General features: G+C 36.3%; 1 protein-coding gene across 1 annotated transcript in view; it reads right to left on the reverse strand.

Moving 5' to 3' along the window:
- SLC9A9 (solute carrier family 9 member A9) overlaps nucleotides 1-18,298 on the reverse strand; it is a 597,181-nt gene that overhangs the window by 187,489 nt on the left and 391,394 nt on the right. The window contains exon 12 of the mRNA XM_017882282.1: nucleotides 14,558-14,711. Within this exon, the coding sequence (XP_017737771.1) occupies nucleotides 14,558-14,711 (154 nt within the window). The remainder of the gene's footprint in view (nucleotides 1-14,557; nucleotides 14,712-18,298) is intronic.

Consider the following 18,298-nt stretch of genomic DNA (forward strand, 5'->3'; position numbering starts at 1 on the left):
AAAAAAAGGAGAAAAGGGGAAGTTCCCCCTGCTTAATGCTTACAAGAAGGACTTTTCTATATTGCTTTAACACTACATTATAGGTTTCCACATTTACCAGGACTAGAGAATGAAAGAAGGGTATGAACATATATGGAGGATATGACCATTTTAAGTTTTACTTTTGGGATAAGACATATCAGACTAATTCAAAGGCAAATTTGAGTATTTCCTCTCATAACATGATACGCATAGCCAAATATATACATACAATTAATAATATATATGATTAATAATATAGAAATGTAAGGCCTTGATTACAAAAATTATACTGGGAAATTTAACATACTTCTTTCAGAATCTGATACATCTAGTTAAAAATATAAGTAAAGATACAGACAATTTGAGTAACATAATCAAGAAACTCAATTTAATACAAAACGGAATCATCCTAAATGTAATAGTTGAATCAGATGATGATTATTGATGGATGCTAAAAACAGTGGGTGAAAGATTGTTAGAAACAGGATATTTATACTGTACTGAAGTGTCCTCCCACAGATTAAAAACTAATTACAAAGGTAAAAATATACCTTTGCAACTGAGGTTACCACTGTCACCATATGAACAAAGTTAGCATTATCAGTGGTGGAAGAACCTGACCTCATGCATCCATTAGCACACAACATTATCGATGAATATTCTTGCCAAAAATACTCAACCTGAATTTCAAGCCTTGACCTAATTTCTAGTTTACAGGAAATATAGCACTGAAAAGAATACATTAATTGTTGCTGTGAGAAAAAAAGCAAGTCCAGGATGTGGAATAATGTATGAAACAACTGACCTGGCTTCTTCTGAAAAAACAAAAAAGAAGAAAAAACTGATTGAAAAAAGACCAAATGCAACACATTATCTTGATTGGATCCTGAATTTTAAAATATCTTATACGTTTTTGCAACAACTGGAAAAATTTAAATATGTACTGATAATACTGTCAATTGTTTAAAAAAATTTCTAGGTACAATAAGGGTACTTTGGTTATCTAAGAGAATGTCCTTATTTCTAGGTACAATAATGATACTTTGGTTATCTACGAGAATTTCCTTATTCTTAGAAGATGCATGCTTTAATATTTAGATAAGAAGTGTGTGATGCCTATTCTCACATTCAAATGGTTCAGTGAAAAATAAAGCAACAAATAAAAAACATTCACATATAATTATATTTAATATATATAGGGAAAGGCAAGAATGCAAAATGGGCAATTTATTAATAATGGGTGAAACTAGGTTAAGAGCATATAGATATTCATTTTACTATTAGGTTGAACCACATGAAATTGCCAATACTTGACCATTTTTTAGCTAAAAATGACAATTTTACCTTGAATACACAAATTACCATAGGAGACACTAGAAAGGTGATAGAAAATATACCATTAAAAATGACTGAAGGAACCAGAAGGCTTCACAGTTGACTTTGATCTAGGTTTTAAAGACTAGATTATTTCTATATTATGTCATTTCAAATATGAAAAAATAGAAAATCCTTTAGTTCATGTTATGAATATAGCATATTCTTAATAATACCTAAACCCAGTAAAGATAGCTCCCTCCCCACAAAGGGAAAAAGAAAACTATAAGACTAATTTCAATTATTATTATACATACAAAATTTTAGGAAAAAATGGTTATCTTGAGAATGTATGGATAATTCGGTATCAGGACATCTATTAACATATTTCATCATACTAACAAATTAAAGAAGAAGAAAAAAACTATATGATTATCTCAACACATTCTGAAAATGCTCTCTCTATATAAATAACTCACTGACATTTCTAATCAAAGCTATAAGTTAAAATAGGATTATTTTATGAGTGCTGAGCACTGCTCAAAGGACATTAACATGAATCTTTTCCCATTTAATCTTTATACATTTAATCTCCAGAGATAGATGCAGTTATTATCCCCATTGTACTTTCTAGAGTAACTGCCTAGGAGAGAGAATGCTGGGTGCTATGGTTTGAATGTTTTTTGTCCCCTCCAAATTTCACATTGAAATTTAATCCCCAATGCAACAATATTAGAAGTTGCAGCCTTTGGAAAGTGAATGAGATTGGGTGCCCATATGAAAGGGTTTAAAGAAGCAAGTTTGTCCTTCTTGTCCTTCTACCTTCTGCCATGTGAGAACACAGTGTGTTTGTCCCCTCCAGAGAAGGCAGCATCAAGGTGCCATCCTGGAAGCAGAGAGCCACCCTCACCAGACAACTGAACCTGCTGGCACCTTTATCTTGGACTTCCCAGCTCCTAGAACTGGGAGAAAATAAATTTCTGTTCTTTATAAATTTTCCAGTCTTAGGTATTCTGTTATAGCAGCGCAAAACAAACTAAGACACTGGGTCATATGGTAATTGTATTTTTACCTTTATAATACACTGCTAAAGTGATTTACAGATTGGCTATATTATTTTAGATTCCCACCAGCAATGTATTCTCTCTAAGTGTGTACTTTTGTATTTTCATTCTCTGAATAGTGTCTTTGGCAAAGTAAAGTATTTTCATGATTTTTTCTTTTATGGATGACGCTCTTCATATAATATCTAACAATCCTTTGCCTAATTCAAGGTCATAAATATTTTCTCTTATGTTTTTTCTAGAAGTTTTATAGTTTTATGTTTTGATCTGTGATCCAGTTTTAGTCAATTTCTTTGTAAGTTCTGAGGTTTAAGTCAAGGTTCATTTTTTGGCCTATGGATATTGTATTGGGTTTCTATTGCTGTATATCAAACTACCAAGCCTTAGCAGCATAAAACAATACCTATTAGCTCACAGTTCTGTAGGTCTGATCTCTGGCATAATGTGACTGGATTTTCTGATTAGTATATCACAAGGCTGAAATGAAGGTACTGGCTGGGCTAGGTTCTTGTCTGGAGGCTCTGGAGAAAAATCTTTCTAATCTCATTCTTGTTGTGGGCAGAATTCATTTCCTTGAAGTTGTAAACTATGACTCCCTTTTCCTTTCTGGCTGTCAGCCAGGAGTTATTCCCAGTTCCCAGAGGCTTCCAAAATTCCTTGCCACGTAGCCACTTCCATCTTTACACCATGATGGTGCATCAAATCCTCCTGAATGTATGAGTTCTTCTTCAAAGACTTGCCAGAGAAAACGCTCTTCTTATAAAAAGGTTCATGTGATTAAGTCAGTCCCACAAGGTAATCTTCCTATTTCAAAGTCTACTGTGCCATATTAAGATAATCCATCATATTTGCAGTTCCAAGGATTATGCAAGGCACGTATATCAAGGTGGCGAGGGGCAGAAAATGTTGCGAGTCATCTTAGAATTCTACCTACCACAGATAGACACTTATTCTAATACCATTTGCTGAAAATACTCTCCCTATGCCATTGAATTGTTTGTTAACCTTTACAAAAATCAATAAGCCATAGTTGTGTGGGTGTATTTATGGATTTTTCTTCTGTTTAATTTATATGTCTATCCCTTTGCCAATATCACATTTTTTGGTTACAGAAATGTTAAAGTGAGTCTTAAAATCAAGCAATCTGAGTTTTCCAACTTTATTCTTTTTGAAAATTGTTTTAGCTGTTCTAGTTACTTTGCATTTCTTTCTAAATTTAAAAATCAGTTTGCCTGTATCTACAAAATGTCCTGCTGGGATTTTGATTAGAATTGTATGAACTCTCTGGATGAATTTACAGAAAATTGATGTCTTAACTATATTTAGTCTTCTAATTCATAAACACAGCATGCCTCTCCATTAATTTAGTTCCTTCTTGGTTTCTGTTACTGGTATTTTGTTTTCAATACACGGATCCTGCATGTAGTTTGTTATGTTATTCCCAAGTATTTACATTTTTTGGAACTATTAGAAGTGGTATTCACTTTATTAGTTTCTGTTTCCAATTGTTCATTTCTAGTAGTTAGATATGCATTTGATTTTTGAGTACTGACCATGTATCGTAAAACCTAAAATCACTTATTTCTAGAAGTTTTTTTGGTAGGTTTCTTTGTTCTATATAAACAATTATAAAGGCTGAAAATTGGGCAGTTTTATTTCTCTCTTTCTACGCTGTATGTATCTTATTTATTTTTCTTATTTTATTGCACTGGCTAAGATTACCAAGACAATATTGAATTAGAGTTTCTTCCTAAAATTAGGAATATTTGTCTCATTCTTAATATTAGGAAGAAAGCATTTGACCTTTCACCATTAAATATGATGTTAGGTGTAAGTTTTTTTAGATGTATTTTATTAGTTTAAGGAAGTTTTGTCTTATTCCTGGCTTGCTAAGAGTTTTTTTTAATCATGAATAAAATTAATTTTATTAAATGCTTTTCTGTGTCTATTGATATGATCATGTTTTTCTTTTATCTGCTAATATACATTTCAGTGATTGATATTTACCTACTAAACCAGACTTTATTCCTGGGATCAGTCCCACTTAGTTGTACTGTGTAGCCTTTTAAAGTATTGCTGGACTTGATATTCTAGTATTCTGTGCAAGATTTTTGCATCTATGTTTATAAAAGAGATTGAACTGTAGTTTTACTTTATTGTGATGATGTTTTACTTTTGTGTTAGGGTAATTCTGGCCTCTTAAAATGAGTTGGAAGATATTGCTTTTGCTTCTGTTTCTTGGAAAAGATTGTTTAGAATTAGTGTTGTATCTTCTTTCAAAGAATTTGCCAGTGAAATCATCTGGGCTTGTAGTTTCTTTTTTGGAAGGTTTTAAACTCTAAATTCTATTTCTTTTTGTTTTTTCTTTCCTTTTCTTTTGAGACAGAGTCTTACTCTGTCACCCAGGCTGGAGTGCAGTGGCACAATATCGGCTCACTGCAACCTCTGCCTCCCAGGTTCAAGTGATTCTCCTGCCTCAGCCTCCTGAGTAGCTGGGATTATAGGCACCCACCACCACACCCAGCTAATTTTTGTATTTTTAGTAGAGACGGAGTTCACCATCTTGGCCAGGCTGGTCTTGAACTCCTGACCTCGTGATCCACCCACCTTGGCCTCCCAAAGTGCTGGGATTATAGGCGTGAGCCACCACGCCTGGCCAATTCTGTATCTTTAATAGATACAGGATGATTCAGTTTATATATTTCTTCTTGAAAGGGTTTTGGTAGTTTGTCAAGAATTGTTACATTTAATCTATTTTGTTGAACATATATGCAGAGAAAATTGTTTGTAGGATTCCCTTATCATCATTTTAATGGCTTTAAAATCTGTCATGATATTCTCCTTTCTTGCTCTGTTGCCAAGGCTGGAGTGCAGTGGTGTGATCATGGCTAACACTGTACGTTATCATTTCTCTTAAATTAGAAAAGGTTTTATGACCTATGCTATTGGTTATTTTGCTGTAATTGTAAGCACTTGAAAAGAATGTGTATTATGCTGCTGTTGGGTAGAGTGTTCTATAAATGTCAATTAAATGTAGTTGGTTATTAGAATAGTTCTTCTGATTCCTTGCAGATTTTCTGTCTACTTGTTATATTAGTTACTCAGGGACAAGTACTGAAGTTTGTAACTAGAAGTGTTAATTTGTCTCTCTCCCCTTTCAGATTTATCAGTTTTTGCTTTATGTATTTTAGGGCTATATTCTTAGGTGCATACACATTTTATATAGTTCTGTCTTCTTGGTAAATAAACTCTTTTATCATTATATAATTCCCTCCTTAATCCCTGGGAAATTTTCTTGCTCTCAAGACTATTTGATTTAATATAGCCACTCCAGCTTCATTTTGATTGGTATTTGCATGGCATATATTTTTTCATTCTTTTACATTTAACCTACCTATATCATTATATTAAAGTATGTTTCTTATAGACAGCATATAGCTGAGTCTTGTTTTTAATCTGCCTTGACAATCTCTTTTAACTGATGTCTTTAGGCAATTTAGATTTAGTGTAATTATTGTTATATCTGTATTTAGATCTACCATTTTATTACCTGCTTCCGGTTTGTTTTCTCTATTTTTCCCCCCTATTTTCCTCTCCTGCCTTCCTTGAAGTTATTTTAATTGATTTGTTTTCCATTTTAATTTACCTATTGAACTTTTGACTATATCTCATTGTGTTTTTATAACCACTATATGTGTTTTAGTGGTTAATCTAGAAATTACAGTATAAGTATATAATTTTTTACAATATATTTTGAATTAATAGTTTACCACTTCAAGTGGAATGTGGAAAACTTACCACTTACAGGTCCCTCTACTCATTTTCCTTTTTGAGAACCCCATAAGATAATGTTTTTTCCTTCAACAACCATATATATTTTTAAAACCTTAGGAAAATATATTAAACAGATATTTACTATTTCTATTGCTCCTCCTTCATTCCTGCTGTTCCAAGATTCCCTCTAATATCATTTTCCTTCCATATGAATACATTCCTTTGTCATTCTTTTTTTAAAGAGCAGATCTGCTGGTGAAAAATGTCATACTTTTGTTCAGATTAGATAATTTCTTATAATCTTCAAATTCACAGAATCTTTCATCTGTCATTCTTTATTTTGTTTTTAAGCTAATTAAGTGACTATTTAGTTTTGGTCATTGCATTTTCCATTCTAAATTATTTATTTATTTATGTATCTTCTATTTCTCCACAGTTTTTGTTTTCATTTTTCCATTTGTTTCCATTGTGTATGCTCTTACTTCTTGGGGCATGGTTATAATAGCTGCTTTAAAGTCTTGATTCATTAATTCCAATATATGTGTCCATATTGGGTTAGCATCTTGTGAAATATTAAAATTCTTCCTGGATCTTGTGAGATATTAAGATTTTTCTGGGTATTCATACACTAAAAAAATTCTGGAAATTTGGATATTATGTTAGATAACTCTGGATCTGGGATGTTAAGTGACATAGAGTTTTCCTGGGGAGAATGTTGAGATTTTGTTTTATCAGGCAATCAAACCAGATTTGGTCCAGAACGCAAGTTCTTATCTGCATTCTGTTGCCTGTTGTTCCAATGTCAGTTAAGTTTGAAAGTCTATGCAGTTGCCTTTAGATTTTTCCTGCATATGTGACACCCAGTGTCCAGTTGGGGAGCTGGCTAATGTTCTGACTTATAGCTCATTTCTCAATGTCTTTGGTGTGTGTTGTTTAGGCTCAGATACATGCATATACAGCCTGATTTTGTGCTTGAAAATTTATAGACAACTTTATAGGGTCGCTTTCTCAAGCTCCCTTCTCTCTACACTCTTCTCTACATTTTCTAGCATCCCAAAGCCCCTTTTCCTGGTCCTCTGGCTAAAAACTCAGGGTTTTAATTTTCCCACACTGCTGCATATTTTCTATGATTTTCCCATAATATTGCACCTGCTTCCAAGGCTAATTGGTGAGAGGATTACGAGAAAAAAAATACAATGGAAATTCTTCCCCATGATCTTATGACCAAAGTTCCTCTGGTTGACATTTTAGTTGCCTTTGTAAATGTTGCTGCCATCGTCACCTGCCACCTTACAATTGCTAGGATTGGGGAAGAGAGAATAAAGAAAACAATAACAAATCCAAGGCATATGTCCACTCTTCTGACCCACAAATGTCCCCTTTCCTTTATCTTGTTCCAGAAACAAAGAATTTCTCTTCCAGCATGCTCTGTCTCTCTCTTTCTTATTTTATAATTCTGGTCTCTAAATTGTCTTTGAGTCCAGGCCAGGAGATTCCAGAGAGGAAACAAAATGAAAACTCACCACCAGTTCAATAGTACTCTGAATTCTGGTTTATTCCCTGAATATGTCTGCTACTGTTTACTTTTTAGAATCCTCATGTAACTGCTACATGCATTCTGTTCAGTGTTTTTCAGCTGCATTCAGAGGAAGAGAAAGTGGGTGGAGTAAGTATGCTCACTCTATTTTGACCAGAACTGGTACCCTTCTCCACAGACTTTGAATAATAAGTCCCATCTACTGCATTCAAAATCACTTTTTTTTTTTTTTTCAAATGTTGGCTGTTACCTAAAGTACAAATACATCTATTACTTAAAGTAAGGACACCATATTGGACAATGCTTTAAGATAACAGGCTAGTAAATCTCCTTTAATAGACCAGAATATCCATTGTTTGGTAAACTTAGTAAATGAGAGAAGCTTATTGATACTGATATTCTCAAGAGCACCTTCAGAGAAGATGACTAAGAACATGGCTTGTGGAGGATAGCTGGCAATTGTGGAGATAAAGACTGTTATCTCTGGAACTGAGACAATTTGGCATGCAGAAAGAAAGCGTATTAAGGAACTCAGATGGCACTGAAAGCAAATTTAGGAACTGTTAATTCATAACAATTGTTATAAACCTAGAATATTTTTAGGTTAAAAATAGGTTACTACAGTTATCCAATATCTTTAATGTAACAAGTCAAACTAGATTGATTTAAGCAATAAATATTTAGATTTATGAAATGTATTGTAGAAAAACCTAAAGAAAATAGAACATAATTTTAAAAGGCAGTACCAGGTATGGAATATGCAGTATAAATCTACATTCAAATGAGTAAACTGGTTTTCCATGTTTCATGGGAGAGCGTATTTCTCAGGTCTGTCGATTGATATGAATTGATACGAAGAATACAAATTTGTACAAAATCACTACAAAATATAATACAATGAATACAGCTTGATGAAATGTTATAAATTAAATATCTAAAAAGTTCCCAAGCAAAGATTATGTTAAGAAGGAGATAGAAGCATGTTTTAGAAATAATCTTTTGAGCTATTGGATAATATAATCCTTTTGTTAGCATTTTCTTTATGGCGTTTATCATTTTGAATGCAGAAATAGGAGTTGCCTGTAAAATTGGTGAGTCTCGTTACCAAGGAAAATGGACTAAACTTTCCAGAGACTATTTCTATTTTCCATGTATACCATGCTTTCATAAATATAATTAATTAATAATAGTTTATATATGTATGGGTTTCAGGGGGACAATTATACAGTATTTGGGTAAGAAAAGGCTCATAGGTATCTTTTGGGTACTGTTATAACAATATTTGTTGAGCACTTACTGTGTGCCCCTAAATTCTGTACACACAGAATACTTAAACCTTATAACATTCTAAAGTGGTAGATATCATTATTTCAATTTTACAGATTAAGAAATTTGAGGCATAAAGACATTACATTTATTGCTCAGAGTCCTACAGCTTTAAGAGAGGGAGGCAGGGTTAGGACCTGCTCAGTCTAACTCCAGAGTATGTGTGTGTATTGACAGACTACATTAATACAACAATGAAGCAAACTGTTAAACCCGCATGAAACTTCGAATGCTAGAAAGGAAACCAAACAGAACACAGTTAATATTAAGATAACTTAATGATATATATTCCTCCATCATATTAAATTAACATTTCCTCACCTCAATAATAAAGGAAGTCTGTATGTAAGCAGATATATTTAACTCTGCTATCATTTAAGACTTAAAATATTACTAAGGACAGTTCTCTTTTATCTTTATATACATATTTGTGATGGCTGTTATCTTAAAATTTGTAGCCAATGAGTATAAATGATAAATAAATCACTTGAGAATGGCTTTTCGTCATAAACCAAAAATTGAATTTAAATATTTAACTAAAATATTGATAGTGGGCTCACGTGGTGGCTCATGCCTATAAGGCCAGCACTTTGGAAGTCTGGGGTGGGAGGACTGCTTGAGCTCAGGAGTTTGAGATCAGCTTGGTCAATGTAATGAGACCTCATCTCAGCTAAAAGTAATTTTAAAAAGATTAGCTGGGCATGGTGGTGCACACCTGTAGTCTCAGCTACTTGAGAGGCTGAGGCAGGAGGATCGCTTGAGCCCAGGAGATCAAGGCTATGGGGAGCTATGATTGAGCCACTGCACTCCACCCTGGGTGACAGAGCTAGACACTCTCAAAAAAAAAATTAATAGTAGAAGCATTGCACTATCTAAAAGTTACTCTCTCTGCAATAGACGTAAGTCAATGTATGCAACCAAATTATTTGGTTGATTTGGGGAAGAGGCTGACGGCAGAATAGTTTGGGATCCTGAATAGGATTGGGAGGTGAGCGTGAGGGTAACAAATTCCTATAAGTCCTGTAATTCTAAATTCCTGTAATTGAGGGAGACAATCTTCTCCACTTGGCTATGTTGGACTAATCTCATTTTATTTACCTATAACTGTCCCAGGTCAAAAAGAAAACCTGCACTGAAGAATTTCTGTGTTGTATGAGCCAGTCAGCCCAATCACTTGTGATGGATGAAGATTTCCTGTGTTTGTTTTTAACAGCCCTGTCATGGTTTAAAAAGCACATCTCTTTCTTCAAAGGATTTGTTAATCAGGGTCGATTGCAGGCGTTGACAATAAGCTCATTTATCAGGGTGCCAGAAGAATGCACTAGTTGGGTGTGTAGGCCCTAGGCTTAGGCTCCCTGGATTGGATCCTGGTTCAGCAGCCTGACTATGGTGTAACCGTGGGCCGTGGTGGCAGCTGCTATCATCATCCCCATGTTATAGGTTAGAAGCTGAGTCACAAGGAGGTTATATGCTTTGCATTTTATTATCTGATATCTGGCACAGAGTAAGCACTCATTACAAGTCAGTTGTTATTGTTAGAGTGTTTAGAGGTCAAAATTTGAAGCTATAAAGGTTATCTTGTTGAGGGTTCTTTTCTAATGTCGGCTAGGGGACAAGTTCTGTGTTACTCTGGCATTCAAGGCCTTCCACACTGTGATTCAGATACTGTGAAGAGATGGGTCCTACATTCTCATTTGGGGAGCCCAGGAAAGGTTTGCACTGTGGTATAGGCTCCTTTCTCATGAGCTATTTGCTGAAAGTTTGTTAGCTCCATGTGGTGCCCTACCCTAAGCTACATGTAGTGCTCTACCCTAACCCCATTCTTGGCTTAGAGAATGGGGTTACCGTCTCGAAGCTTATTATCTGGTGCCACTGCCAGAGAGCTCTGCCCTGTGGTCTTTAATGTTTATTTGTAAGCATGTGCAACCATTTGGTCAATAATCTTGTTTACTGGCTTTTGTAGGGCAAAGCCTAACACCTTTGGTCTTTTTTGTTTCCTGGCTAACAGCAGAGCTAGTCCTTGGAGACTCCTGTTGGGTTTTCCTCACCACCAGTATTAATGTATTCTACAGAAGGGAGGAGATCCGGATTTTAATCAAGAAACCATTCTACTTTATTTTACATGAAAACCTCCAAAACAATGCTGGAGGAGTCTTTTCCTTTTCTCCAGAATTTTAAAAAGCAAAGGTCTGATTTATTTTCAATGCTGCATTACAAACATTTTATGATTATTTTTAAAAAGAAAATACAACAGCTCTGGGACAAGAAATTTGAATGGTGCTTAGGACAAGACTCAATCAATGGAAAATTTGTTTCACATATAAAGATCATTATTTGTTTCTCTAAACATAGGATCATTGCTGTTTTAAAGTCAGTTCCATCAAAGTGCAATTCATTTTAATACTATCAATTTTTGCCTTATATAAAACATTTTCTTCGCATCCTACTGTGGTAGTTTGCGGCTGAATGGCAAATTTTATGGGGATTAAAAAAACTAATTCAAGTACATATCAAATAATTTCAGAGAAAAAATATAGACTCAAGAAGGGAAGGCCATGTAAAGTATATAAACAAATCACATTCCAATTGAGGGTATTTGGGTTCATTCAATATCACATTTGTCTTTGCGTCTCTTGCGTTTCTCTATTTACGTCATTTTATTAAAGTTCCAATTTACCTACTTCATGGTGTGTTTGGGGAAAAGTCTGACAGGTAAGTTGGTTACTGAGACGTAGCTCTGTAAACAAGCAAGGCCTTGCTAAATGGAGTCTAAATGATGGGCGACTAGGAGTTTAAAGCCATAATGGAATTGATAATTTCTTTGACAACATTATAAACCATGGTAGGAAAGTGGAGCATATGATGGTGTCACTACAAGTTACTGTGTATTTGTATACACACAGTGACATAGTTTTATTCTTTACTGTTTATTCTATTATGTCCTATTTCCCGCCCACTGATCAGGGCACAGTGACTCTTCCTCTTTAAGTGAGCCCCTCCTCCCTTTAGTATAGGTGCAAAGGAATCTACACTGCAGGCTCAGGTGTGCCTGGCCCTTGGCAACCCCAGCCACATCCGACAGTATCAATATTAGCCCCATCTCCACTAGGGGTAGGAAGTCTAAACCAGCAGTTCTCAAAGTATAGCCCTGAGACCAGCAACACAGGCATTTCCTGGATGTGGTAGAAATACAGATTCTCAGGCCTTGACCAAGACCTACTGGATGAGAAACTTGGGCTGGGGCTTAGTAATCTGGGTTTTAATGAGCCCTCTAGGTGGTTCTGATGTTCATTCAAGTTTAAGAGCCAAATTGGTCTTAACTTATTCTGCCCTGTATCTATCTGTCTGGGTTTACTTCCTGGGTGCCCAGAAATCTATGAACTTCAGTTTTTCCCCATTAGTTTTCTCATGAATGGGTCTCTGGTCTCTCTGACTGGGTTTCTGCCCTGATGTCAGATTTATACTCTAGTTCCCAGCCGAGATCATCACCTTGCTCACTAGACTAGAACCCTGTCAGCTCAATTCCCTAAACACATCACAGTCCTGCCTTTACCCATCTCCCTCCCGGCTGGTGGCCAAGTCTGGCACTGAATTGGTTGGGCCATTTGGAGCCAGTTCCCACTGGGGCATCTTCATGACCTGGCCGCCCCATGCTGTGCCCCCTGGTAGGCTGCCATAACACTGGCCGGGCTGACTACCAGGCACTTCACCCCTGGACACCATGGTTCACATTAGTATCTTTCCTTTCTTACTAGGCCTTGTCCTATAACCTGGATAACTATCCTAAGCTGTTTAAAGCCCTTCTATAATACTCCCCTCTCCCTGCTGAATCAGATATTAAGGGGCTGCATAAGTTATGACACCTATTTGACTTCAGTGGGTGCTTTTGGAAAACACTAGAAGAGAGCTAGGTAAATACTTTAGGATAAAACATGTTACTGATTTGGGGACAACTTCTTTTAGAGTAAAAAAAGAAATAGTAGAAAACGAATTATATTTTATTGCTTTAAGGAAATCCTGATATCACTACTTTATGTTCTGAATATTTTAACTCACCTGATAGGGTATTTAGTACTTGTATTTTGTGGGGACCAGCATCCTCTAACTTGGTTTCCAAGCCCTAATATTTCCATGCAAGGATCTACCTACTGAATTTTATTTTTCAGAAACCTAAACACACCACTGTCTTACTAGCAGTTCACAGGAGACCCAGTGCTATAGAGTTTAATGCAATCTGTGTACTCATCCATGGGAGCCTACAGGTGACAACCACTGTGAAAGAAATTGCAAGTCACATTTATGTGCTTAGGAAGTAATTCAAGAAGCATTTCAAAACACTCTCTATTCACCTTTAGTCAAAGCCTTTTTTGTGTTTAGCAATATTCACAGTACTTTAAGAAGCCCTTTTTTCTTAGAATTTGGTTTAATGCATAGTCAGTTGGCCTGGTTTGAGCATAAGTTTTCCTATACTAAACTTGTGAGACCTGCAGTAAATGGTGAATGAAAGTGTTTACATTTGTGGTTGTATTCATTTAACTTTTCATGAATTATGTATCCAATCCTACTGTATGCCAGGCACTATACTAGGTGCTGTAATAACAGACTCTTGACTGTAAGAATCTTCTTGGAAGTCCTTTTCCAGTCAGATGGATCTTTACGTGTTGAATGTAGTAGGTATAAATTTGTCTTATAGACAATGGGTAGGAACCAGGAAGTGATTGCATGATCATCAAAAATGTATAGATTTGAGAAATAAAACATGATTTGCCTAAAGCACTGTTGTTACCTTCTGGGATATGAAAATGAGGACCCAGGTCACAAGAACATTAAATAAAGACAGCCACACTTTAAAATAGATTTACCCATTTTCATAACTGACACCAGCGACCCATTTTTGTCAAAACGTCTGCTCCTCTCGTACTTCAGGTTTATAGTAATCGTCTTCCAGAACTGCTTACTGGAGGGCCACTGACTGAAGCCTTTACCCCCTTTTCCTGTATGAAAGTGTCTAACTTGTGTCTATAGCATCCCTCTGGCTAAGCATATGGCTCACTAAGCAAGTATGTTTAAGCATTTCCTATGTCCCTGTTTCTGTTGTAAGTGCTGTGAGGAATTAAAAAACAATAAATTCACTTTATCCTTCATATTATAGCTTTTTCTATATCAGTCTGACTGGATTGTATCTTGAGGACAAGACCTGTATCTTATTTTTGTAAACTCCATAGTATACCGAATTGTACTGAATACAGATTGTTGAATGGAATAATTGATAGATGAATAAATAAATTTCTAGGGACAGACTATAAACAGACATCATCCTAGGATTTGGAAGCCTTCTGGAAAAGTCAGTGCAGTTGGTACTACGTCATTCTGTTTCACCTGATGAGTGAAGGTCAACTTGACTGCCGGGAAGGTTAGGGTAGGACATGCCACTGTACTATTGACTAAGTCAGCAATACTAGAAATTGAACAGCGCAGTCATGCTTCGTAACGATTTCCTTTGCTAGACATTGTCACTCACCTGATCTGAAGCCAAGTCAGCATGGGGGTTGTTCCTCCTCCAAATACCCAGACAGTGAAGAACACGAGGAGCAGTGTGGTGGTAAACATCATTTGTTTGGGCTGAGATTCTGTGTTCCGAATAGCTAAGGCAAATGCGATCGCTCCTCGCAAACCTTGCAGGAAAAACCAAAGGAGAAAATAAATACCTTGCAAGTGTCTTTTTCATTTCAATGGATTCATCCTTACAATTTGCTGACACAATTTTTTAATTAATCTTTTTATTTTGAGATAATTATAGATTCATAAAGAGTTGTAAGAAATAATACAGAAAGACACTGTGTACTATTTCTTCAGTTTCCCCTCAATGATATCATGCAAAACTATATAGCTCAATATCTCAGCCAGAATATTGACATTGATCCAGTCAAGATAAAGAACATTTCTGGCTGGGTGCAGAGGCTCACACTTGTAATCTCAGCACTTTGGGAAGCTGAAATGGGAAAATCACATGAAATCAGGCATTTGAGACCAGCCTGGGCAACAAAGCAAGACCCTGTCTCTACAAAAAAAAAATTTTTTTAATTAGCCAGCCATGGTGGCATGTGTCTTTAGACCCAGCTACTCGAAAGGATCACTTAAGCCCAGGAGTTCAAGGCTGTAATGAGCTAGGATTCTGCCATCAGTCTGGATGACAGAGTAAGACCCTGGCTCTAAAGAGACAGAGAGAGAGAGAAAAAAAAACATTTCCATCACCACAAAGATCCTTCACATTGCCCTTTTATAACCACACCTGCTTCCCTCCCACACACTCACTCTTTAATTCCTAACAACCAATAATCTATTCTCTGTTAAGATGATTTTGTCATTTCAAGAAAGTTATATAAATGGAACCATGCAGTATATAGTCTCTTGGAACTGCCTTTTTTTTAACCCAGCATAATTTGCTGGATAATCATTCAGGTTGCTGAATTATTGGTAGTTGTTCCTTTTTATTACTGAGCAATATTCCACAGTCTGGATGTTCCACAATTTATTTTACCACCTGTCTGTTGAAGGATATCTGAGTTGTTTTCAGTTTTTGGCTATTACAACAAAGGATGCTAAAATTTACATACAGATTATTGTGTGAACGTAAGTTTTCATTTCCCTGAGATATATGACCAGGAGTACAGTCACTAGGTAGTATAATATTTCCATATTTAGGTTTTTAAGAAATTACTCAATTGTTTTCCAGAGTGGTTGTAACATTTTACATTCCTACCAGCAATATATAAGTCATCCAATTTCTCTGCCTCCTTGGCAGATTTGGTGTTGTCATTATTTTTCATTTTAGTCATTCTGATAAGTATGTGGTGATGGTTTGTTGTGGTTTTAATTTGCATTTTCCTAACAGCAAAATGGTCTTGAGCATTTTGAAATGTATTTGTTTGTTATCCATATACCCTCTTGGGTGAAATGGCCCTTCATGTCTTTAACTCATTTTTTTTTTTTTTTTTTTTTTTTTTTTTTTTTTTTTTTTATTATACTTTAAGTTCTAGCGGTACATGTGCGATAACGCTGCAGGTTTGTCTACATATGTATACTTATTGCCATGTTGGTGTGGCTGCCCCACCCATCAACTCGGTCAGCCACCCATCAATTCATCATCTACATCTTGTATAACTCCCCAATGCCCAAGCCCTCCCTCCTCCCTCCTCCCCATGATAGGCCCCAGTGGCGCCGGGTGGTCCATCTGCCTGACAGACTGGATGTGGAAGGTGTGGCACATGTACAACCTGGAAACTGGCCAGCCTGGGGAAGGAATGCGGTTTGCGTCCTTGTGTGGGGACATGGATGCCAGCTGGAGCCATCATCTTGCGCCGTACTGTCACGGGAGCAGGGAACCGGGCACCGCATGTTCTCATTCGCCGGTGGGCTGGGAGCTGAACAGCTGGGAGCGTCACTTAACTCATTTTTAAAAATTGGATTGTTGAGTGTTTATTGTTGAGTTTTGAGAGTTCTTAACAATTCTACATAATAGTCCTTTGTTGGATGCATGGTTTGCAAATATTTCCTCCCACTCTGTGGCTTCTCTTTTCATCATCTTAAAAGAGTCCTTTGCAGAGAAAACGTTTTTAATTTTGATGAGGTCTAATTTGTTGATTTTGCTTTTTATAAATTGTGCTTTTGGAGTCATGTCTAAAAACTTTGTGCTTAGCTCTAGATCTCAAAGGTTTTCCCTATTTTTTTCTGAAAGTGTTACAGTTTTACATTTAAGTCCATGATCACTTTGATTGAATTTCTGTATAAGGTGAGAGGTTTAAGTTGAGGTTCATTTTTTCACCTATGGATATTTAATTGCTTCATTGAATTGCTTTTGGAACTCCATCAAAACCAACTGGGTATATTTTGTGGGTCTATTTCTCAGTTCTCTACTTTGTTCCTTCGATCTATGTGTCTGTCCTTCCAATAGCACACTGTCTTAATTATTGTAGCTATATAATAAGTCTTAACATTGGGTAGAGTGATTCTGGCCACCTTAATTTTGTTTTCAAAATTTGTTTTAGCTATTCTAGTTATTTTGCCTTTCCATAAAATTTTAGAATAATATTGACTGTATATACAAAATAAACTTTCTGGGAACAATTACTTTGTTTTTTTTTTTTTTTTTTTTGGAGGGGTGTTTCCTTTGCCACCCAGGCTGGAGTGCAGTGGCCGGATCTCAGCTCACTGCAAGCTCCGCCTCCCGAGTTTACGCCATTCTCCTGCCTCAGCCTCCCGAGTAGCTGGGACTACAGGCGCCCGCCTCGTCGCCCGGCTAGCTTTTTTTTGTATTTTAAGTAGAGACAGGGTTTCACTGTATTAGCCGGGATGGTCTCGATCTCCTGACCTCGTGATCCGCCCGTCTCGGCCTCCCAAAGTGCTGGGATTACAGGCTTGAGCCACCGCGCCCGGCCTGGTAACAATTACTTTTTAAAAATCAAATGTGTCAGACAACAAAGAAAACTAAGCTTATGGACCACTGAAAATTAAATACTTAAATGACATTTAAAATTACTCTAGAATGATTACATAGTTTTACAAAATCTATAAACTAGTATATTAAAACCTGATTTTCTTCTTATTTTACTTTTCTTTTGTAATAATATGCTAATTGCACTTTTATGAATCCATATTAAATATATTTGCAAGAGGTATTAAAGATAAAGGGCTGGACATGGTGGCTCACGCCTGTAATCCCAGCACTTTGGGAGGCCGAGGTGGGCAAATCATGGGGTCAGGAGTTTGACACCAGCCTGGCCAATATGGTGAAACCCCATCTCTACTAAAAATACAAAAATTAGCTGGGTGTGGGGGCATACACCTGTAGTCCCAGCTACTCGGGAGGCTGAAGTAGGAGAATTGGTTGAACTTGGGAGGTGGAGGTTGCAGTGAGCCAAGATTGTGCCATTGCACTGCAGCCTGGGTGACAGAGTGAGACTTCATTTCAAAAAAAAAAAAAAAGAAATACTAGAACTTGAAGTTGAAGTGTGATGACACTAATAAAAATAGAAATGTAGACTTGGAAGAAGAGTAAATAAAAGCACAACTAGTAAAGGAAAGGCGCTAAAATGGAAGGTCTCTCTTGGGCAACACACGACGTGCAAGACATTTATAGTCCCTGTTATACTGTGTAATAGGACAAATACAGATTTATGATGACAGCGAGTATAACCCAAAGAGGTAGTGATTTGGTTATTTTTATTGAGAGGTTTAAATCATACATATACAATTTCAATGA

The sequence above is a fragment of the Rhinopithecus bieti genome, unplaced genomic scaffold (assembly GCF_001698545.2).
Source record: "Rhinopithecus bieti isolate Rb0 unplaced genomic scaffold, ASM169854v2 scaffold_12642, whole genome shotgun sequence".
Classification (NCBI taxonomy): domain Eukaryota; kingdom Metazoa; phylum Chordata; class Mammalia; order Primates; family Cercopithecidae; genus Rhinopithecus; species Rhinopithecus bieti.